The sequence below is a fragment of the Molothrus ater genome, chromosome 13 (genome assembly GCF_012460135.2).
Source record: "Molothrus ater isolate BHLD 08-10-18 breed brown headed cowbird chromosome 13, BPBGC_Mater_1.1, whole genome shotgun sequence".
Classification (NCBI taxonomy): Eukaryota; Metazoa; Chordata; class Aves; order Passeriformes; family Icteridae; genus Molothrus; species Molothrus ater.
Genome location: NC_050490.2, coordinates 18,625,388 through 18,647,408, shown reverse-complemented (window position 1 = coordinate 18,647,408; position 22,021 = coordinate 18,625,388). Strand labels below are relative to the sequence as shown.

Below are 22,021 nucleotides of genomic sequence, written 5' to 3'. Positions count from 1 at the left end.
GGAGGAGGAGGCGGAGGAAGGCGGCGTGGCGGGGGCCGGCCGGGCCCGCGGGTGCAGTGACCGGCGGTGGCCGCGCGGGGGCGGCTGCTGCGCGCGGCTGCGGCGGTGTGACGTCAGGCGGGCGGGCCGTGACGTCAGGGGGCGGGGCGGTTGGCGCCCCGGCGGGGACGATGCTGAGCCGGCTGCAGGAGCTGCGCCGCGAGGAGGAGACGCTGCTGCGGGTCAAGGCGGCGCTGCACGACCAGCTCCGCCGGCTGCGGGTGCGCGGGGACAGCCCGGGGCTGCGGGGGGCGGCCTGGGGCCGGGAGCGGCGGGGGCCGGGCCTGCCCCTCAGCCCTGCGCGGCCGGGCCTGCCCCTCAGCCCTGCGCGGCCGCGCTCCGCCAGGGGACGGGCCCTGCGCCCCGGCGGGGCTGGGGGAGGGAGCGGGGAATTGCTCACAGGTGGTCTGGGAAAGGGGGATCCATCTACTGTGCTCTGAGAGGTAAATGTAGCTGTGCAGGGTGCATCTCAAAGAGGTAAATGTAATTGTGAGTGTGTGTAGGGTACACCTGTAAGAGGTACCTGTAATTGTGAGTGTATGTGTACATTAGGAGATAAATTAAGTGTGAGCGTATGTAGGATATGTCTGTAAGTGGTAAATGTGTGATGTATGTAGGATACACTGAGATAAATGTGAGTGTGCACAGGATACCTCTCTAAGAGGTAAATGTGAGTGTATGTGGAGTACATTAAGAGAGAAACGTGAGTGTGCTTAGGATACCTCTCTAAGAAGTAAATGTGAGTGTATGTAGGGTGCATTAAGAGATAAATTTAATTGTGAGTATGATACATCACTAAGAGGTAAATGTGAGTGCAGGGTTTGCCTTAGCTGATGGATGGAGAAGGGATAGTTGGAGGAGTGGAACTGAAGACTACTTGGGTTTAGAGACTCATGCATATCATAATAAAGGAAAGATTCAATTCTTAGAACAGAATTGCACAAGATTTAACAAAACTTTAACGGGTACAAAAGCCCAGAGTTCAGAGTGGGAAGCATTAAGCAGGGTCAGGTGGGGGGGTGTGCCCGGGATGTGGTGCCAGTGCCGGGATGCAGTGACAGTGCTGGGACGTGGTGCCAGTGCCGGGGATGTGGTGCCAGTGCCGGGGATGTGGTGCCAGTGCCGGGATGTGGTGCCAGTGCCGGGGTGCGGTGCCAGTGCCGGGACGTGGTGCCAGTGCCGGGACGTGGTGCCAGTGCCGGGATATGGTGCCAGTGCCGGGGATATGGTGCCAGTGCCGGGACGTGGTGCCAGTGCTGGGATGTGGTGCCAGTGCCAGAACATGGTGCCAGTGCCGGCAGTGCTCAGTGCGGTCCCTGCAGGTGGAGGAGCTGGCGCTGCAGTCCATGATCAGGGCCGGTGAGGAGAACGTGCCCGTGGCCCTGCCAGCCCTGGCCGAGGACACTCAGCAGGTAAGGGGGTCCCTGGGCTCGGAGGGGGCTCCACGGCTGGCTGGCAGCATGAGCAGAGCTCTGCATGGTTCTCCTCGTGTCACCTCATTGATGCTTCTCATCACTGCAAAGCTCAGCTGTAAAATGTCAGTTTTGCTGCTGGTGTTTTGAGGGTTTCACCTTTTCCCATCCCCAAAAGCAGCACGGTGTTTCCAGGGGGATTGGGAAATACCTGTGTGCTGTAGCCTCAGTTCCCCAGGTGTTAAATGTTCTGTTTAATGCTTGTGACCCTGGGGTGGCACCGGTGCTGGGGATGGAGGCACAGGTGCTGCAGGTTTTCACTCAATACCTGGCCAGCCTGGCCCAGGTGCAGCTTTGCCATGGAGAGCAGGGCCTTGTGGCTGTGCTGGGCTCTCAGTTCCAGCTCTGGGATCTTTAATTAGCAGTGACTGCACAGGTCTAACAGTGAATGAGAAATGTTTGGTGTCTGTGCTAGGTTTGGTAATCAGCCCTTTTCTCTGACAGACTCTTGGGCAGATGGACAATGAGGCTGCCATCAATCAAACTGAGTTACACCTCAGTCTTCAGCACGATAAAGAGGAGGAGGAGGAAGAGGAGGAGGAATCTGATTCTTGAGAGAAAAAAATCAGAGATGGTTTTTAATACAGACTCAGGAATTTCTTCTTCATTCATCTGAAACTCACCAAGTGATTTCCATGTTGTGCTGTGTGGGTATGAACTGTTTGACATATCAGAGTTGAGGGCAGTGACACTGAACACGGGAACTTCCCAGCCTGGGCACATCTTGACTCAGATACTGAGAGAATGAAAATCTGCTGCACAAATATGTAGCATAATCCATTCCACATTTCAAACCTAATGTAGCTCTTACAACATCTCTGTATGTGGAAGGGAGAAGCAAACGATCAACCAGACCAATTAACACATGCACTAAAGCAATAACTTGTCTGTTCTCACTTCCTGATGTGAGAAACAAATCCAGGTCCTGGAGCTGCTGCTGCCCCAGTGATTACATTCTAACCTCATTTGCCTAAACTGGCAGTTTAAGATACAGGTGAGGAAAGATGTGTCCAGGGCTGCCTCCGGCCTGCAGCTGCTGTGTTCTCAGTTCCACGGGAAGCTGGAGTTACTCCCAGAGTCCTCCCAGTGTCAGCCCAGTTCTGGGCACAGCAGGGAGGTCTCTCTGTCCCCCTGGTGCTCTTCAGTTCTGTCAGTCTGTCCCAGAGAAGGACTTTCTACTTCTGCTCCTTCAGAGCAGCAGCCAAGGAGCCTTTCATTTGTCCACAGATAGACTAAGAACTGATCTGTGGTGCTTGTACTAAGCTAATACTCTTAAATTGGTGTTATTTTATTTTCTCTCATTGTAACCTCATAAATCAAGGCCAGGTCGCCTGCTTTCATGTGGTTCTCAAGGAGGAGCATGAGGAGTTTAAGAACTTAGTTATAAATGGAAAGTGATGTGAAATCTCCACAATTTTTGCATTTGGAAAAGTGTCTGGTGTCCTGGGGGTGGTCAGAACTGACATTCAGCCTCTAGTGAATTCCTGCCACTGTTTAATGAGTGTTAATTTGGCTCTTGTTTGGTTTGTACCAATGGAAACTGTTGGGATGTAAATGTGGCTTCATCCTGTACTAAAAACTATTTGGCTTTTGGATGTCTCAATGAAGGAATTCAGAACAGGAGTGAAGAGATTGTTTAACAAAACTTTCCCAAGCCTGACAGGTAAAAAGCCCCCAAAAGTCTGAGCCAAAACTGCTACGGTCATGCAAGCCCTTGCAGTGATGTGTGTGAAGAGCTGCTCTGGGAGGAGCTCAGGAGCCATCCTGGCCTTTCTTGGCACATTTCAACTCCAAAGGGTAATTCTGACTGTTGAAAAATGTTATTTGTGCCCAGCATGGTCCGGAGTAGTTTTCATGGATAGAATTCCTGCTGCTTTTGTGAACGAGTGCTTTTGGATTTGAACAGCCCAGTTCTAGTGCATGTTCCAATAAAGTTCTTTTCCTGCTGTCCTTACAACTGTGCTTGCAGTGCCCAAGTTATTGTTGTCTGGGGGGACAACCCAAAGTGGGAGTTCAGCCTCCCAAACCTCGCTGTGCGTTTCTTTCAGCACACAGCAAAAGGCTCTGTTTGCTGGGGGTAGGTAGAGCTCAGGAAAGAGTTTAATTTACACCCTCCCAGCAGCCAGGACAGGCCTGGATTGTCCATGAGTCATTTCCTGCCTCTGCTGAGCCAGGGCTGTGCCAGCCCTTTGATACCTGATCCTTTGGCCATGTGGAAGTTCAGGGCCCTCTGATGGGGATTCCTTCTGGGGAAGAATTTCTGGCATTTCCTCATCCAAAGCATCCTTTCAAAGAGCTGAAATTTATAGTGCAGTGACCAGATTAAAAGCCTTGGTCAAGTTTTAAAAAAAGCTTCAAGAAGTTACTTGATAATATATTTATTAAGAGAACCCATTGCTAAACATCTGAGAGAATAAAACAATAAAGGATTTTTCATACACTTTTAGACACTAAACACAGTTGTCATGACTCTTTAGGTTAAAAGAAAGCAAAGTGCTTGGATCATTGTCTTGATTCCATAGGACACTTCCAAGAACTAACTTTTAAAAATCAATTAGAAAGACATACATCACTAAATCCAAGGATGATGATATGTTCGAAAAATAAATATAGAAATATGAACAAGTCTACAATTAGAATATTGCCCTGTGCATTCTGAGAAATGCAGAGCTCTTGCCTTCTTCACCTGCAAAGAGAGAGGTCTCTAGACAACAGCAAAATTGGAGCCTAACTTTTGGGAACAGCTGGGCAGCAGCAAAGCATGCTCACAGACAGGCTCGGAGCATCCCGATCCCGAGCCCAGGCGCTCGGGGAAAGCATGATTGAAGTACCAACGATTTACAAAGAGTCTTGATAAAGTTCAAACAAGCCAGGGGCCAACCCCCCCTGCCCCAGTGATATTTTCATTAAGAAAGAATATCCATAATCACCTAAAGTCAGCAAGCACTGGAACTTACACAGCTTACATTTGGTCAGTGAACGACGGAACCCGGAACGATACCAATTAGTTTAGGACGAGATTTAAAACCGTTTTGGCACATGCTATCAAGACATTCTTCCTCAAGAGGTGAAATACATGTTGGAACAGGTACAAGCTGAGGAGAGAGGACCAGGAGAGCGTGGTTGTCACCAGAGGTACAGTCCAGGAGCTGGCCCCGGGCTCAGACGCCGGCGGCGTGCGTGGGGGTGCTGGGCTGGTTAAGGCCGATGGTGGAGCAGAGCCACCCCGCAAAATCCACCTCCTCCGCCTCGGATCTCTTGATGAAAGCATGGATCTGGGCACAGGAGAACAGGGTCAGGGTGGCAGCCCTCAGGCTGCTCTGCAGCAGCCCTCAGGAGCACCCATAAATCCACTTGGAGCCACCGAGCTGTGGAACTTTACAGAGCACATGGAGAAATTCCCACAGAAGGGAACAGCCAGCAGCAGGCAAAGTGTCCCAGAGGAATCCTGCCAGTGCCTCTGCACCACAGAAATGATGAGGATGTGGCTCAGCCACTCAGGGTAATACTCTGGAAAGTGTCTACCTGGGCACTAAAAGGCTTTTTGTGATAAAAAGAGTCTCTTTGCATTTTGCACCATTATTGTGCAGCAGGGTCAGGGCAGGGAAAACCTAATTTCCTGCACTACAACTGAAGTCCTGGCATTACACTTAAAACCATAAAAAGACGCTCTGAGACTGATCTGGTTATTTCACACAGAGAAAAATGCAGGATGTGTGCTGAGTTCTACAGACTTTGCCAGACAAAGCTGGTAAAAAAAGTGACAAATCTTGTGTTTCACAACAGATGATTAAAAATGTATTTAATTAGTCCATATGACATGTGGAGCTTTATTCTTTTGTCCTCCTAAAAGTATTAATCAATACTTTATTATTAACTAATAGACTCAAGAGAGAATTCTTTTGTTAATTAATTTAAGTCACCCATTGTGATTATCAAATGCCAGACTCCACAGCCCACCAGGCTTTTGGTCTCCTTGACAGTCCCTGTTGTAGGAGCCCCTGCAGCCCCTTGATCTCTAACTCAGAAAAGCTGTTCCTGCCCAAACTGAGCTGCTCATGGGCCACCAGCCACCCTCGAGGCCACTGCTCTGACCTGCTCTGGGCCAGCTGAGGAATCCAACCTGCCTGGGAAGGGGCTTTTAGATCAAGTTAAAAACCTTCACTCACCATCAGCTGCTTCAAGTCGGCTCTCTCAGCAGGATTCTTAATTAAACTGGGAAAACACAAAGTGGTGCACAAGTTACACTCCAATATCTTTTAAAATAAGGCTCCAGTTGTGTCCTGTTGGTTGGACTGCTCTGGTCTGACACCACTCAATAAAAGCACCAGGTGCCTCTCAGAGGAGATGGGAGCCTGCAGTTCCCTTCTGTGGGTTCCACAGCTCCAGGTAAGAAATCCTGAGTTGTCTGAGACTGATGAGTGTCTAAACCACTAAGCTGGGGAGATAAATCCCATTTCAACTAAAACAACATGAACCCCTTTATCCCTCACATTTCTTTGCCCCAAGTCTCTTCAAGCTCAGGATCAAGTGGAGCTATTGCATGACTGCCCTTCCTTTTGGAAGCTGTAAATACAGATATTTGATAAATAAACAAACTTTTGAACTGCACTGAGCTGTTCCCTCAGCACTGGTTCAGTGCTGGCACCACTGAGGTGCAGCTGGGGAAGTGAGGACATGGGGGAATGGCTGCTGGGATGAAGGTGCTGGCTCATGGGCAAGGAAAAACACCTGGAGCCTGCAGGATTGTGCACCCCACGGCCCAGCAGTGCAGGAGGAGGTGCCTGAGCCTTGCAGAAGCTGTCAGTGCTGGGGCCACTCCCCAAGGACTGCTCTGAGCTGCAGAAATTCAGGGCTAAAGAGGGGAATCTCCCCCAGCCTTGGGGCTCCTCTGGATGCACCTGATGCCTGAGAGATGACTGACTTAACACCCAAAGAGGATTGATTATGCTGATTGCAATCCTTACATCTGCCCTGGCCTGGAGCAGGGACTCTGATTGCCAGGTGCCTGACAGACAAAGCTGAGCCCAGCGCGTCCCCCTGTCACTCAGCCACACAGAAAATAGAGAAAATACTCACCATTTGTTAACAAAATCTTGAAATTCAGAACCAAAGACACCATTGGGCAGTTTTGGAGGTGGCTGTAAATAAATAAATATATTTTTAAAATCAGCAATCATTCAGCATAATGTTCCAGTGTGGGACAGGTAAATGTCCCTGGCTGCTCTGGGTTATTACTCTGCACCAGACTCTTCCTGGTGTGGGGTGGGTTTTGTTGGGTTTTGGCTGGTTGGTTGTTCCATTTTCTCCACACACACACCTGGATGGGGTGAGCACAGCCTCAGCTCTCATTAAAGAAGGCTCAGAGCACTAATTAGCACCCTGTCATTCTCCACAGCAGCGAGGGAAGATGCCCTGCACATCATTAGCTCCATAATCCTTTTGATGTCAGTTTTCTGGCCCTGGGAATGAGTTGGTTCAGGCTCTGAATTCAGACAGAATTCTGACAAACAAAGAAGGGGAACTGCATAAACCTGTACATCACTGCCTCATCCTCCAGGACCTGGCCACAGGATCAGGGATAAGTTCCCATCCTTACACTCAGTTAATTTTATGCAAAGAGCAGTGACAAGGCCTGCACCCCTCCCTCACTGGAGCACAGCCTGTGCTGGAGGGAGCAGCTCCTGCTGAAGAAGTTTGTGCTAAATCAGAGGTGGCACAAGAAAATCTTGTGCCAAACTCTGAATTACTGCAGCTCTTCAGCCCAAACTGGCCCCCTCAGGGATGCTGCAATACAGGACCACAGCAGCTGAAGTGATTCAATGCTAACTCCATCCCCAGAGTCGGCGCTGGCAGATTGGGGTTTATATAATATGCAAAACAGATTTGTAATCTGAGAGACTTGTGCAAGCAGATGAGTTACAGAAGCAATTTATCAATTTATCAGTGGCACAGGCAATGCAGGGACCCAGACACCAACTGTGCCTTTCAAATGGGTGAGCTGGACAGTTCTCAATAATTCATCCAGCTGCAACAATTGTTATCCAGCTGCTACAAATGACAGCTAACAGGAGCATGCTTTTTTCTTTTTTTGAAGAACACAAGCAGTGGAGTCACACAAATTTCAGTGGTACTTGTGAAAATACTGCAAACAACCCATTCTAAAATATGAATCTCCAAGTAGCCTTGGAGCTTAGCCATTTGAAAGAGAAGAGAATTGTGACTCAGTCATAAGGCTAAACCAGACTAAGCAGCACTAACCCCAAATTCCAGGAATTCTTTCAGAGTTTACAGTTGTGAAGTGCAGATTTTTAAATGTATAAATTACCTCATTGACGATGTAATCCAGAAGTTCAAAGATTGCCATTGGGGGTCTGCTGTCTGATCCATAGGCTGGGAAGAAATGGGAGAGAAATGGGAGAAATTGGGATCGGTGTCACTCTCCCTCCATGGCTTTAGGGGTGCTGTAGGAAACCCAGGTCTGACACTTCTGGCACCCAGCAGATTTACAGGGAAAAGGTGCCACAGGGAAATGCTTTCATGCAAGGAGACATTTCCAGGTGTGACCCAAAGCATTCACTTCACTGGGATCACCCTGCTGCACTGGGATCAGCATCTTGGAGAAAACCAGAGCACCAGACTGGGATCTCAGAATGGAGTTTGGTTTTTTATCAGTTTTTTATCAGATTATGAAATCTGAAGGTTGTGAGTTTGATCCTCACACAGGGCACCACTTTGTGGAGTTTGGGGTTTTTTTTGTTAAGGTTGGGATTAAATGTGTGAGTTGGTGTTTCTTGTTCAGACTCAGACGTTTATTAGTTCTTATTTATATTATAGTCTCACAAATCGTGAGTTTCACAGAACTTTAAAAAACTAAAAATGGAGTTGTATCTTTCTCTCTACAAGGCTTTTTAAGGACAAACTGTCTAATTAAGAAATTACACCTAAATTATTTTTACTTTTAACCTAATAACTAAATACTTGTGGCTCACAATGTGGACTTTTTTATCCAATTACACAAAATCACCCAAACCCATGGAGAAGAAGGTGAAGAGGAAGGACCAGCTTCTGCCCTAAAACTTCTATCTTGTTTTATATATATCTTTTATATCTTGCTTTATTCTATCTATATATATAGAGATATCTATATCTTTTATATCTTGTTTCTATATATCTTTTATATCTTTTTTATTATATCTTGTTATATTCTAAAACCTTTAAGTTTTTTACTATGTGACATTACACATTTCTATCCAAACTCCACACCCACAATCCCAGTTCTGTCATTCCATTTTGGAAGCCTTCTCCACAGCCTCAGGTCAAATGCAGTGTTCTCTTGGGGGTCAGTGCCTGGCAGCACAGAAATCTGAAATTCTCACAGCCAGGGTTCCAGCATCTCCGTGCTGGGGCTGCTCACAAGAACCACCACCAAGGGTCTCTGGTGCTCTGCTCCCACAGGGCTCCCCACAGTGAAGCTGAGCCAGGTGCCCAACACACCCCTGATTTGTGAGAGTGTAAATCCCCTCTGTGCAGCCCAGGATCAGACAAAAAGGACCTTGAAGGTGCAGGGAAAGCAGAGCGAGGGCTGTGACTCACAGCTCATGGGCCGGCCGGGCGCTCTTTGCCTGGGCGAGGTCTCTGTCACTGGAGAATCCCCCTCCACGGGGCAGCCAAACATCAGCTCCAGCTCCTTGGAGTCAGGAGGGGGAATGGGGTACCTGCCAATGGCCATCTCCACCAGGGACAGCCCCATGCTCCAGATGTCTGACTGCACCGAGTAGTGAGTGCCCTGCAGCCTCTCGGGCTGCAAAACACAGGGGAGGGGAGGAGAGGCAGCTCTGTGACAAGGAGGCACCAAAAAATGACATTCTGCAATAACCTGGATCAATCAAAGCATGAAACCCCAACTTATTAGCACAGCATGCTCAAATGAGTGACTTCTTGGTATTTTCTTGAAGTTCCTCAAACATTCCGGCACTGCAAACAAGTGTGAGACTCTTCAGGAATTATTCTCTTATGTGCTGTTTTATTTCTTTAGCACACATCTAATGGAACTCTTACACAAGGCTCTGCAGGCAAAATCTATTTTGTATTGTCTTTAGGAGATTCACCCACTGTAAAGGTATTTAGGTATGGGATTTTTTGGTCAGTCTGAATCATGATCAGAGGTGTATCTGACTATTGCAGTCCCACTGCTTCACAGATCCTCAGCTTTGAGCAGTGTATTCACATCCTGCTTCTGCCAAAACCAGCAGATGAGTGCTGCACCAACTCCTTTTGCTTCATTTTTGCACCTGCTTTGTCAGTGTATGTTCAGTGCTGAATATGGCTCCTGAAATTATTAATACATTGATCTCCTTCACCCTTAAATCCATTTTTACTAAGAGTTCTCAAGAAAACGTTCATTTTTCTGTACTCTTTTTAAAATCAAGCTCCTATTTTACCAAAATGGTGCAGATTCTTCTGATTTCATGCACATATTGGAAAAATACATATGCAATTTGAAACTCCCTCTCAGAGAATGTGAGAATGCAGTAAAGCCTCTTCCTTCTGCCATAAGGGGGTGATAGTTTTGTTTAATTTGTTTTGTAGCATTTTCTGAGATGATATTTGAGTTTTCTACAGTATCCCACCTCAGTCAGTTCCAAAGCCATCTGGACAAACTACACAACTGCTGGACAGCAACAGAAATGTCCAAATCCCAAGATTTTCATAAAATGTAAGTGTAAAGGAAGGTGGGTGGATGAGAAAGAGCAGGAAACAGAGAGAGCACTTGTTATATAAATATAAATATCATTAAAATCTAGAGATCTGTTCAAGTTAAACAGTATTGTTTTTCCACACCTCCATGTGGTAAAAAGGGATGTTTGCATGCAATAATTCTGTATGGTTTTGTGTGTACAGAAGTGTGCAAAGGGAGCTACTGCAAGAGAAGACCCTTCAGACACCACCAGGACAAAATCCCCCCTGTGGCTTGGTCTGTGATGCCAGAGAGCAAAGTAAAACTCCCCAGGTAAAACCCTCAGCCTGCAAAAAGAACAAATTGAAGAAAACTGAAGGCAGAGAGCACTTGGCTCTCATCCCTGCTCCTGCAGGAGCCAGGGCAAGGCAGGAGCACGGGTGAGCTGAGCTGTGGATTCGGTTTTGCTCATTAGCAGCAGCCCCCAGAGGTGAGAACTTCAACCCCAGCCTGGTTTCAGGTGTGTCACCAAGGAGAAATGACACAAAGACAACGCAGGGCTCCTGCTGAACAGAGCCAGCATTAAAGCTTTTCCCTGTGAGTCCAAGCCCACACAGTTCTAATCCTCCAGCCAGAGCTGGGAACAGAGCAGCAGCTCGTGGAGTGCTGCAAAGGTGTGTGAGAATGAGAGAGCTGCCTCTGCCAGGAGCTGGGGCCTGCAATCACACAGAGAGCTCGTCTGGAAAGAGCTTCCAAGGTGCTCCTCATGCCCAGGGACACAGAACAGCCTGGAACAGCCCCACATTAACTCCCTGCCCCCTGCCAGGATCTCTCCTGTGGCTGCACTTTGCCTGCAGAGCCAGCCCAGCAAATGCTGGATGGGAATTGAGCCCAAGGAAAGCAAACCATAAACCCTGGGCTTTTCTGGGAGACAACATGTGCAACCCCCAAAGGCAACAAGTGGCTGGGCTCTGCAGAGCAGACACAGCCCCAGCTCTTCTGCAGGGTTATAAACAGTCCAGGTTTTGGCTTTTCCTGCAACAGCTCTTCCCCCACACACACAATCTGATGTGACACCAGAATATTCCTGGAATACAGGAAGAGCTGAACCAGGAGCAGCAACAGTGGGTCCTTGTTTGATCACCAGAACTGGGACAACTCAAGCCTCACAAACTCAGAGCTGTGTAATCTGGATTTAAATCTGTACTCACAGACATGTAGGAGCGTGTGCCAACAAAGGAGTTTGCCATGGAATCTATCAGCTGCCCACTGACACCAAAGTCACACAGCTTGATTTCACCTCTAGAGTTTACCAAAATGTTGGATGGTTTAACATCTGGAAAAAAAAAAAAGGATGATTTAGGAGATAAAACAGAAAATCTGACAATGCAAGGTGAATTCTCACGTGCCTCCCTTTGCTTCCCTTCTGTGACACAATTCTGGCCCTCCTCTGGCAATAATCAGAGATTTGGGTCCCTCCCAGGCCCACCTCACAGACTCTCTATTTAACCACAGATAAATAAAAAGAAATATTCAAAATTACACATGCAGAAAAGGTTGTCAGCTTTTTAATTTCACACTATTTGACTTCACCCTATTTCCTGGCTTTTAAGTTTGGGCATCCCCATCCTCCTTGCAGATAAATGGTCTCCTTTGAGATAAATAAGTTTACAACAGTGTAAATCCTCTTGAATGATTATGCTTTGCCTAGAAATGATCAATAAAGAGGCCCTACATATTTATTTTACAAAGGTCAATAAATTACAGCAGCCTCACTGTCATTCCTCCATATCTACATAGGCATAAATCATCTTATGGCCAAACACTCCCTGGAGTGGGATCTTGCTCTCTGGGTTTGGGTTTGTTGGGGTTTTTTGGGGTGGTGGTCTTGGGTTTGTTTGTTGGTTTAGATTTGGGGTGTGGTGGGGTTTTTTTTTGGTTTTTTTTTTTTTTTTTAAGCTCTGAAAAAATAATTTTCCTCTTATTGAAAATGTGTATTTAAAATAATTGGAGGTTGTGTTTTTCCTGTGACAGAGCCCCCTCATGATTTTGAATTCATCACTGTTCCTAAATGGAAATTTAATAAGGGTCACTGGTAGCTTAGCAACTAATAACAGCTCTTTGTGAATGCAAAGGTACAGGGAACAAGTGTTTAGTGTTTCTTTTATAGCTGCAAGGAGGTTTTTCACTGTATCTCACTGCTTAGCTGGTCATTTCCAACCCATTATCAAAATAAGCAACCAGCAGCCCACATTGGCAGAGTAATGCTGCAGAAGAAAGGGAACTGGGAAATTGTTTTGAAGAAAGAGAATCATGATTTCACTTCAGAGCAGACTCAGAAGTCTATAGGCTGTCACATTTTCATTTGCTTTTCACCTGTAAGCACAGACCTATTCCAGGAGCTGCCCTTTGGCTGGGATGTCCCCGGGAGGAGGACACTGATGTGACAAAGATCTCCATGCAGGAGGTTTATGCCTCACTGAGCAAGATCCATGGGGAGGGGAAAATAAAACAATTCCAGCTGCCCCCCCCTCCATCAGCTCCTTTTGAGGAGTAACACCAAGTTTGGATAATGATCTACTTGGGGAAATTGTGGCTCCATGTTTTTGTCCTGCCATCCCTTCCAGGCAAGTGAAATGTCCAGGCACAGTTTCCTGCTCTGATTTGTGGATGGAAAATCCAGGCAGGTATTTTGTGTGTGCTGCCTTCAATTCCCCAGCCCAGGGGGAGGACCTGGCCTGCTGGGCACACACTGCACCTTCTGCAAGCTCTGCCTGCTCTGGGCAAGCTCTGCCTGCTGAGACCTCACCACAGGGACCCTTCACTGTGGAAAGGACGGATCCAGGCTGGAGCTCGACCCACCAGTCTAGAACTCCAGCAGGAGCTAAAAACCACCCAAGCCAGAGCCCAGGCAGCTGGAGCAAGGAAGCAGCAAGCAGAGATTAGAGATTCCCAGCTGCACAGGAATCTGCACCCAAAGCTCTGTGCAAAAGCTTGGAAAGGTGGAAAAAACTGTTTGCAAAACACACTGGGAGCACAGCAGAGCCTGAACCACAGCCAGCCAGGTTTGTGCTGCTCACCAAAGCACAGCTACAAACTCAAAACAAAGATGTAAATCCTCACTTTCATCTCTGGAGTTCATTGATTCTTCATAATTAAATGGCAAAGAAAAAAATCATTACCATTGCACTGCCAGTGGCAAACAATTCTCTTTATGAGCATCCTGAAGCCTCAGACTCCCCCTGGTCTCCCCTCAGTGTTTTTGCAGGTGGCAATGCCACACTGCAGCTCTCAGAGCAGCACAGCCCCATCCCCTCTCTGCATTTCTGCACAAAGCTTCTCCTCCCTGGAGTATTTTCATTTTCCACACAAGGCATCCCATGTGATCAGTGTGATGTTTGGAAGGCTGCTGCATTTCCACCCCTCTAAATGTAGCACCTATTCTATTTTCACTCCAGAGCCTCTGAGCACTTGAGCAGTTTCTCTGGAAACCAGAGATTTGTATTGCCAGAGGAACAGGAATGCCAAGGCATCCTGCAAAATGTATGCTGGAACTTGCAAGGAGCAGACAAAAGGAACACAAAATGTGTTATGTAAGCACTTCAGCTTTAAAGAAAGTGGAAGATATTTTATATACCATCCCAGACAAGCCAGGAAGAGAATTCTAGAGAAGTCCTTTGCCAGGGGGATGGATTTATGGCACTGCAAAGGGAGCTGGTAACACAGAGAAATTTCCAGAATGCCTGATCATCTCTGTGAGAGGTTCCTTCCTCTGCTCTGCCCCACAGGCTCGTTCTGAAAGGTGGCCCTGGGCGTTGTCGTAGCACCTCCAGCCAGAATTCACTCTGTACCAGCTACATGTGAGCAGACACAGAGCAGAGATGTGTCTTGCAGCTCATTTTTGGGATCTTCCAATCAGTTCCCATTTGTCAAGGCAGGATCTCACAAGAATCTTCTGGAACTGCAGCCCTGGAACAGAGCAGTGACACTTCCCTGCTTCCCTGAGCTGCTGCCTCCAGCTGGGGTTCAAAACCTTCCACAGCAGCTTCCCTGCAAGGAGAGACCCTCCAGAGAGGATTCAACCCCAGACAGCACCGTAGATATCCTTATTTTACAGAACAGAAGAGATTATTAAAATATCCAGCACAGCTGTGCTTCTCACCCCTTCCTGTTCTGTGCCTTGGATCCCACCAGTTGAACTTCCAGAGATTTTGTGATTTCATTCCTGTCTGCTCAGAGAGGACCAGAGCACAAAGCACAGTGCCCCACACGAGCAAACCCTCTAGAACAGAACTGTATGAACTGTATTCTCCTCTAGGAAAGGACTGTTTCCCATTCCTGCTCTACTAAGCCCCCAGACCTTCTCCCTTGAGCTGTCTGGAATGACAGTGAACACTCTTCCTCAGCCAGTCCAGTACACAGCTGGGCATGGAAGCAGCTTGGGTTAAATATTCCAAACTTGCTGATATTGCCACACAAGTAATAAAACATATCAGTGGAATGAATTCCTTCCTGCAAATGAGTTCTCACAAGCCTGGCTGTCTTTAGATTTAAGAACAGATTTTTTTGGCCCTTTGTTGCTATGTTCTCATGTTTAACAGGGATGTCTCTTCATTTTTAAGTCACCCACTCTCCCCACAGCAGAACTCCAATAAATCCTGCTGAAAACAAGCCCACCAAGTGCACACATTTTCCCCAGGGATGGATGAGTGAAAACAAACAGCCCATGTGAGATGCTGTTCTCACCTTGTCAGTGCAGGAGAGAAAGCAAAGCACAGGAATCTCCAATTATTAGAGCTGTGTATGAAATAATGCTGACACAGTTACTGGAAAAGTGCTTTTACCAGCACTGTTTATCTCAGCTGGGATTCAAGGCAGATTGGAAAAACTGCCAGAAGCAGCTTCACCTGCACTCCAGCCTTCATCAGGGGAGCCCAAAGAATGCACAAGGTCAGTGGCACAGACAGACCCACGGACAGCACCGAGCACAGAAGCTGCAGGTTTGGCTCTGGCTGTCCAGAGAAGGGAGAAGCACTCACTGCTCTGACTGATTCTCCTTTTAGCTGCCAGCACTGGCCATGATCAACTCCCAAAATGTCATTTTGGCTCCCTCTTTATCAGACACCACAGATGTGATGTGACCACAGAGCAGCTTCTGCAAGGAGGGCACAAGGTCAGCAATTCCTGCTGCTGTCAGAGCACACAGGAGGGCTGAGAAACAAAAACCACCACGTGGACATGGAGCTGGACACTGCAGGGCACCCTCAATCCAGTACAACTGGAAGCAATGCAAAGAGGAATTTCTGATTTGTGTTGCTCCATGAACCTGCAGTGCAACCTCTGACCCAGCAAACACCGCGAGGTTAAGCTGCACTTAAACAAGATCAGGAGGGCTTCACTTTTGATTTATCAGATTTACAGATGGTAAAACTGAAAATAAATAAATAAAAACTGCTGTCTCAGCTGAGCAAGATCAACCTAAAAAAAAAACCCCAAGCAACCAACATAGTAACAACCCACTGGTGTGGCTGACTCGAGGACAAGATGCAGCAGTAACTCTACCAGGGTGCCCTAAAATAAGGTGATCTCTTTCCCTGGAGTCCTTATGCTCTGAACACAGACAAATGGCTTTGAAACTGTCACCAGAAATGTTTAGAGTCTCCCTCCAACCTCCCTGCTCCACAAGAGAGCTATATTTGTTTAAAAAAACCCCACAAACCAGGAATGTGTGATAAACACAACTTCATGTGTAAGGTGATCCTACAACAGCTTGTGCAAGCTGGGATTGCTGACTCCTCTCTTTGGTCTGGGCAATAAATGTAAATTCAGACATGCATTAATGTCTGCTGCAGATATTTTATCATCTGAGTATTCCCCTGTGGTCCAAAGCTGCCCAGCAGCTGCTGTGGGTGGCACACAGGGCACCAGCACTGCTCCAGCCCCACCTTCACAGCACACCCACAGCAGCAAAAATGGATTTATTACTGTACCAAGGGTCATTCTTCTTTAATGGAACATGCAACAGATTAATGGAGGAGCCCGATTTTGAAAAGGGCAATTAAAAGCAGAATTTAATTTAGTACATTTATTCTAAAGTGACTAAAGACCCAGGAGAAGCAACACTCCCATTTTACACAGCTTCACCATGGTTTTTAATTGTTTTAAAGTATGCAAAGGATGCAGTTCTGCATGACAGCTCTCAATAAACAGAATGTGAATGTAAGACAAATGGGAAAAAAGTGACTTTCTTTTAAAAGTTTTCATGGCAATGACTATTGAACAGTCAAATGAAATTTAGCTCAGAGGTTTTCAATGCAATCGGTCTCAAACACAGACAAGTTCTATGTGCACATAAAATGCAAGAACAGCAGTTCAAGCATGGATTACAAACCCAGATAAGCTGCAGGGAGACAGAAGCTGAAGACACCTGATAGTCATGGGAAGAGATTTGGATTTAAAACAAAAAGTTTGCCTTACACTGTCCAAGAAAAGCCCTTTGAACCAAAGCCATACGGACCCATAAAGAACCAAGCACAGAAAAAAGAGGCATTTTAATGTAAATAAAAATTATACTCTAGGAAAGTTACAACACAAACTTTTATCTCACCTCTGTGCATTATTTTATGCTTTTCTCTCAGATATGTGAGTCCTTTTATTACCTAGAGACAAATGCAAAAGAAATTAATTTAGGAAGCAGAAGAGAGAGTTGAATGCTATGTCTGCACAAGAATTCCAAATTCATGCAGCTTAACAGAAACTCCAAAATGTAATCACTGCCAATCAACACTGAGTTTTCATTTGCCCCTCCAGCTCGGACTAGAAAAATGAAAAACAAACCCAACCCCTTCCTGGGAGCTCTGTGTACAGAGAGCTCTGCACACATTCTTGCTGCAGAATGGAGAGAAAAAGGTAATCCTGAAAAATAAGAAAGTGTTAATTCAGCTCTCATCCAGAAGCATCAACTGATCCAAAAGCAGCAACTCCAAGCACACACCCCAGAATGTGTTACTCATCCCAGTGCCCACAGCTACCTCGTACAAAGAGAAACTGAAAAATGAAGAAGCACACTGAAAAACCTGGGAATATTCCCTCCTTCCCCGTCCCCCACCCTCTGGATGTGGCAGTGCCCAGCCAAGCCCAGAGGTGCCACCCCTGCCCCACTCACCGCAATGCTAACTTTGCCCAGGATCTGCTCTGGAATCCTCCCAGCCTTTTTCAGCACTTGATCCAAGGAGCCACCATCCTAACAAGAAATATTTCAATAGTCAAAACTTGAATCAAATTGCTCTGAAATATTTTAAGCAGGGCTGTAAACTGAAGCCTTAATTTGTTTAAAAAAATCCCAAGCTGCTCTTCATGTTTGCTTTAACATTGTTGTGGTGCAAATCTGAAATAAATAAATCACTCCTCGGGAGGAATCAGTCAGGTTTGTGTTTATTTTAAATAAACATTTGGCCACTAACAACATCCACTCAAATAAACACTGCACACAATGCTCTTCCAGAGCAGCACTTCCATGGTTTGGATCTCCTCGAGGCAGCACTGCCCACAAACAGTGACAAGCAAGCAGGAAAGATTGCACAGGTTTCTGTAATTTTCTGCCCAATGCATTTTTTTTTTTTGTCACATCCATCCACCATAATCCTCCTCCTCCAGAGATAGAAAGACAAGATTTTATTGATCCTGATTATGGGGCTGAAAACTCATCCTACTGGAAGAGACAGAGTTTTCTGCTTGAAAATCCCAGAATGATGGTGCTGGAAGGGACCTCTAATCCTGGGGCAGGGACACTTCCCACTGTCCCATGGTGCTCCAAGCCCATCCAGCCTGGCCTTGGGCACTGCCAGGGATGCAGGGGCAGCCCCAGCTGCCAGAGGCACCCCAGGATGATGAGAGAACCCAGATCCCTGTCCCAGGCCTGTCCCACAGCAGGTCCTGCCCAGGAGGAGCTGCCTCTGTCACTTCCGCAGCTCCAGGGTGACTCTTCCAAGGATGGTTTGGCACAGAAAGAACCAAAATAGGGAGAAAATGGTTGGAAGGTTCCCTGGTAAGCCATGGCCTTGTTTATTAGATTAAATAAACTGCCTGCATGCACACACACCCCCAGCAAAGGCAAATATATCCCCACTGTTGCTAAGAGCTTTTCAAAAGGAAAACTGGGAAAAATGCTGTTTATTTTTAGCAACTGATTCAACAATAGACTCCTGCATAAGGTCTGGATTCTCTGGAGCAAAGAATATACAACCAAAGAAGAAACTGAAAAGTTATTTTTCCAATTCAAAACCATATCCTGTTGTCTGGATCAGCACTGGATAACTCCCAATACTTGCCATAAAGATCCAGCTGGAGTAATGAATTGCCTTCTGCCTTAACCTCCCCTTTGGAAGTTCCCATCAACATTTACACATGGTGAAAGCAAAAACACTGGAACACAAAGGTTTATTATTTGAGGACTAAAACCTACAACTCTTATGAGAAGGGAAGTATATAAATACTTATCTGATCACGTATTTTTGTAAAAAACACACCCACATACTCCACACTTGATTAAAAATGCACCAGCAGAAAAAAAAATATCTCTAGAAATCTCTTGTTAAACCAGTCTGAATTTCTGGACAGCTGTCTCTGCTGAGACACTGGTGTATTAACCATAATTTTGTTACAGAAAAAAGCCTTTTTTCCCCTTCCCTGAGGAGCAGCTCTGATCCTGGGCAAGGCTGAACACAATTCAGCTGCCTCGTCTCGGCTGCAGCCTTCAGTGTCTTGCAGGAGCTGCCTCCAACCCTTTTGCCTGTTAAATACCTGCTGCTAAGCAAAGTTAGGCATTGATCTTGAATTTAGGTACCTAAAAATATCAAACACTCAAGTTCCGTGCCCGTTCCACCTCCAACTTTTTGTTCATAATCCTACTTAGGTTTTGTAACCCTCTGCTAAAAATAAGATTTCTGAGTGGTAACAACTGAAAGAAAAAAGGACCACAGTGGAGATTTTCATCCAATCTTTTATCCAAAAGGAGACCAAAAACTTCTATCAATGATCTGCATTAAGCTTAATGCTAAATTAAGATTATAATAATAAATTATGATTATAATAATAGTATAAGAATGATAATATAGATAATATAATAGCATAATAATAACATAAATTAAGACTATGATAATCCACCTCTCTTTTGATTTCATAACTTATTGATTAGCTGTTCTATGTAAAATGTAGTATCCAGTCTGGCTTGCACCAGATTCAGAACTGAGCCACCAGATTTCACCCTGCCTTCTCTCAAATTGAAAATGTTTGCTGTCACACATAATATTCCCTGTCAGATATATTATTCCCTGCTTAGGAACCTACAAACCCTGATTGCTGCTGGTGATTTTCTCATTGACAAATAAATTGAGATTCTTTAGGCCTTTTATTTCTCCTCTGGAATGTGGCAACACACAGGCTCCTTCAGCAACTGCAGCTGTGCACATCTGTGACATTTAACATATCCTCCAGCAACGCCCAGACAGGTTTTTTTACCACCATTTTTCCTATTTTTCACTCTTCTTTTCAATTTTGAGAGCTGGATTTCCCATTGCCAGCAGGAATTAGGATTTTGGGGGTGCACACCTTCCCCTGGGCTCCCACATGCTGGAGCCCGCATGGTGAGCGCTGGTTCCTAAGCAACCATCGATTCCTTCTCAAAATTCTGAGGGACCACAGAAGCATTACAACAATCACATGCACTTTCCAGAAAAAATACAGCATCTCTCCAAAGAAACAGCTCCTTTCAGGGGAAAAAATAAAGAGGTCTTTGGCTGTATTGTGCTCTCTGTGTTGTTAAAAACCTCCACCAAGTGAGGTAACAAATTCGACTGTCCCTTAATTGCAGAAAATTTACTTTTCATGTTTTGAGTCCATATGGCTGGAGAAAGGCAAACAGATGTCGAGAAGAATGTGTACTTTGTATTAAAATGAAACACGGTGAAAAATATTTTTTTGGCATTAAAAAAGTTGTGTAAGATCCCTCTGGGCTTGCCCACTGTTGTTCACGTTTGCATTTTCTGCAACATTTAAAAAAGAGACAAAATATGGATTCATATAAATAAGAAAAAAAATAGAATCTGCACAGCTGCAGTATCAGTGATCTGGTTCATTCTGCAGAAAAAACAAAGCTGAACCCCAGTCAGAACAAGTGTTTAAGTAGCAGGACTGGGTAAATATTTTTAAATACAACAAAAGGATAAAAAAGAAGCAATTGGGAAGCTACATTTGTGCAGGGCAGACAGTGGAGAAGGGGATAAATCATCTCCTATCAATCCCAACCTCAGATTCGTAGAGTAAATCAAAACCACATCTTCAGAGGAGCAGAGAACTTGGGTAACTGCAGTGCTGGTGGCACTGAGGGTTTGCAGGAAGGCTCAGGGAATAACCCCAGGGGAAAACTCCCAGGAAATAAATTTTCTGAGCACCCACCATGTGCTCCATGCAGATGGAGATGATGCCTCAGCTTTCAGCTTTTATATTTTCCAGGTTCTGTGCTGCTTTAGAGGGGTCTGGGCTTCACATCAGGGATGCTGAGCTCTGTGCACAGAGCAGGGACACAAAACAATTCCTGCTCCAGCTGGGCACCAAGGACAAATGACCCAAACCTCAGCCCCAGAGCACAAACCCCGTGGGCTGGAGAGAGAAAAACAAGCAGGGTGGGACTGCAGGGGCTAAAGCTGGGATGGGACAATGAACTGCAAGGTGCAAATGGAGCAGAACTGATCCCAGGGACAGAGCCCGTGCCCGGCCGTGCATTTTGGGGCCATTTTGGTTCATCTTGGGTGCAGCCCTGGCTGGGCTCTGGTGCTGCCCAAGGTGGATCCATGGAGGAGATGCTTTGAATGAATCCCTGCTTTATTCTGGAGCTCTGCCCAGCCTCTGCTCCAGGGCAGCCTGCACAAGGCATCAGAGATCTCCCATCAGTGAATAACCAATTCCTGGCACTCACCATGTGCTCCATGCAGATGGAGACCTCTCCACCAGTGAATAACCAATTCCTGGCACTCACCATGTGCTCCATGCAGATGGAGACCTCTCCACCAGTGAATAACCAATTCCTGGCACTCACCATGTGCTCCATGCAGATGGAGATCTCCCCATCACTGTAGAAGGCTCCATAGAAGCCCACGATGTAGGGGGAGTTGCACTCGTGCAGCACCTGCAGCTCCCGGATGATCTGGTTGCGGATGGCTGGCTTGATCTCCAGGTGGATTAACTGCAAAAGAAGCCCACCCAATAAAATCAAATCCACTTTTCAGGAGTGATGATTTGTGCCTTTCAGAGAGGTTTTCAACACCTGGCAGGCCCTGAGATGTCCTGATCTCAGAGCTGACTCTGCTTTGAGCATCTCATAACCTCCAGAGGTCCTTTCCAACCCGAATTATTTTACAATTTAACTGTAAAATAATCCATCCTTGCTTTCCCAGTGTGTGGGAAATGAATTTGCAGAGAATTCTTAAAGCTTGACAGAAGGTTCACATAGTATGTATTTGTATGTAAACTGATGTATGTCATTTGTATGTAAAAACTGATAGGTTAAGAAACCTATATAATATATTGCAATTAAGAAGTAATTATAATAATGTATTGTACTGTATTGTAATTAAGAAATAGTTGGTTTCTGATTGTGATGGTGTGAATTATAACATCTTTATTCTCTCACCCTTCCCATGAGACTGAAAATGGAATAAAAGTTTTTAAAACACTTCCCAGTTGCCCCATCCCTGGGTCAGAAAAGGGCAAAATCCAACACTAGTGGCCAAGGGAAAACAAAACAACACAGCACCCAGGAAAAGGCAGGAAT

At 46.1% G+C, this 22,021-nt stretch overlaps 2 protein-coding genes across 3 annotated transcripts in view; one reads left to right on the top strand and one right to left on the bottom strand.

Moving 5' to 3' along the window:
* Positions 1-151: 151 nt before the first annotated feature.
* SNAPC5 (small nuclear RNA activating complex polypeptide 5) lies at positions 152-3,468 on the top strand. 2 transcript variants are annotated; one of them, XM_036389379.2, is made up of 3 exons: positions 152-260; positions 1,362-1,451; positions 1,956-3,468. In XM_036389379.2, exons 1-3 carry the CDS (start codon positions 171-173, stop codon positions 2,064-2,066), a joined length of 291 nt encoding a protein of 96 aa, XP_036245272.1. In that variant the 5' UTR covers positions 152-170; the 3' UTR covers positions 2,067-3,468. The 2 variants fall into 2 exon arrangements, with proteins under 2 accessions (XP_036245272.1, XP_036245271.1); XM_036389378.2 differs by lacking the exon at positions 152-260 and having other exon boundaries at positions 297-1,451.
* Positions 3,469-3,873: 405 nt separating this feature from the next.
* Positions 3,874-22,021, bottom strand: part of MAP2K1 (mitogen-activated protein kinase kinase 1) — a 33,402-nt gene continuing 15,254 nt past the window's right edge. Inside the window, exons 3-11 of the mRNA XM_036389377.2 lie at positions 21,287-21,433; positions 17,357-17,434; positions 16,799-16,850; positions 11,403-11,527; positions 9,108-9,315; positions 7,840-7,904; positions 6,591-6,652; positions 5,681-5,726; positions 3,874-4,786 (exon numbers count right to left, since the gene is read on the bottom strand). Of these exons, the coding sequence (XP_036245270.1) occupies positions 4,673-4,786; positions 5,681-5,726; positions 6,591-6,652; positions 7,840-7,904; positions 9,108-9,315; positions 11,403-11,527; positions 16,799-16,850; positions 17,357-17,434; positions 21,287-21,433 (897 nt within the window). The 3' untranslated portion in view covers positions 3,874-4,672. The remainder of the gene's footprint in view (positions 4,787-5,680; positions 5,727-6,590; positions 6,653-7,839; positions 7,905-9,107; positions 9,316-11,402; positions 11,528-16,798; positions 16,851-17,356; positions 17,435-21,286; positions 21,434-22,021) is intronic.

Coding starts and splice junctions, on each gene's coding strand:
- SNAPC5 (XM_036389378.2), top strand. CDS start 1,128: ATGTGGTGCCAGTGCCGGGGATGTGGTGCCAGTGCCGGGATGTGGTGC. Junction 1,452..1,955: donor TGGCCGAGGACACTCAGCAG/GTAAGGGGGTCC, acceptor TTTCTCTGACAG/ACTCTTGGGCAGATGGACAA.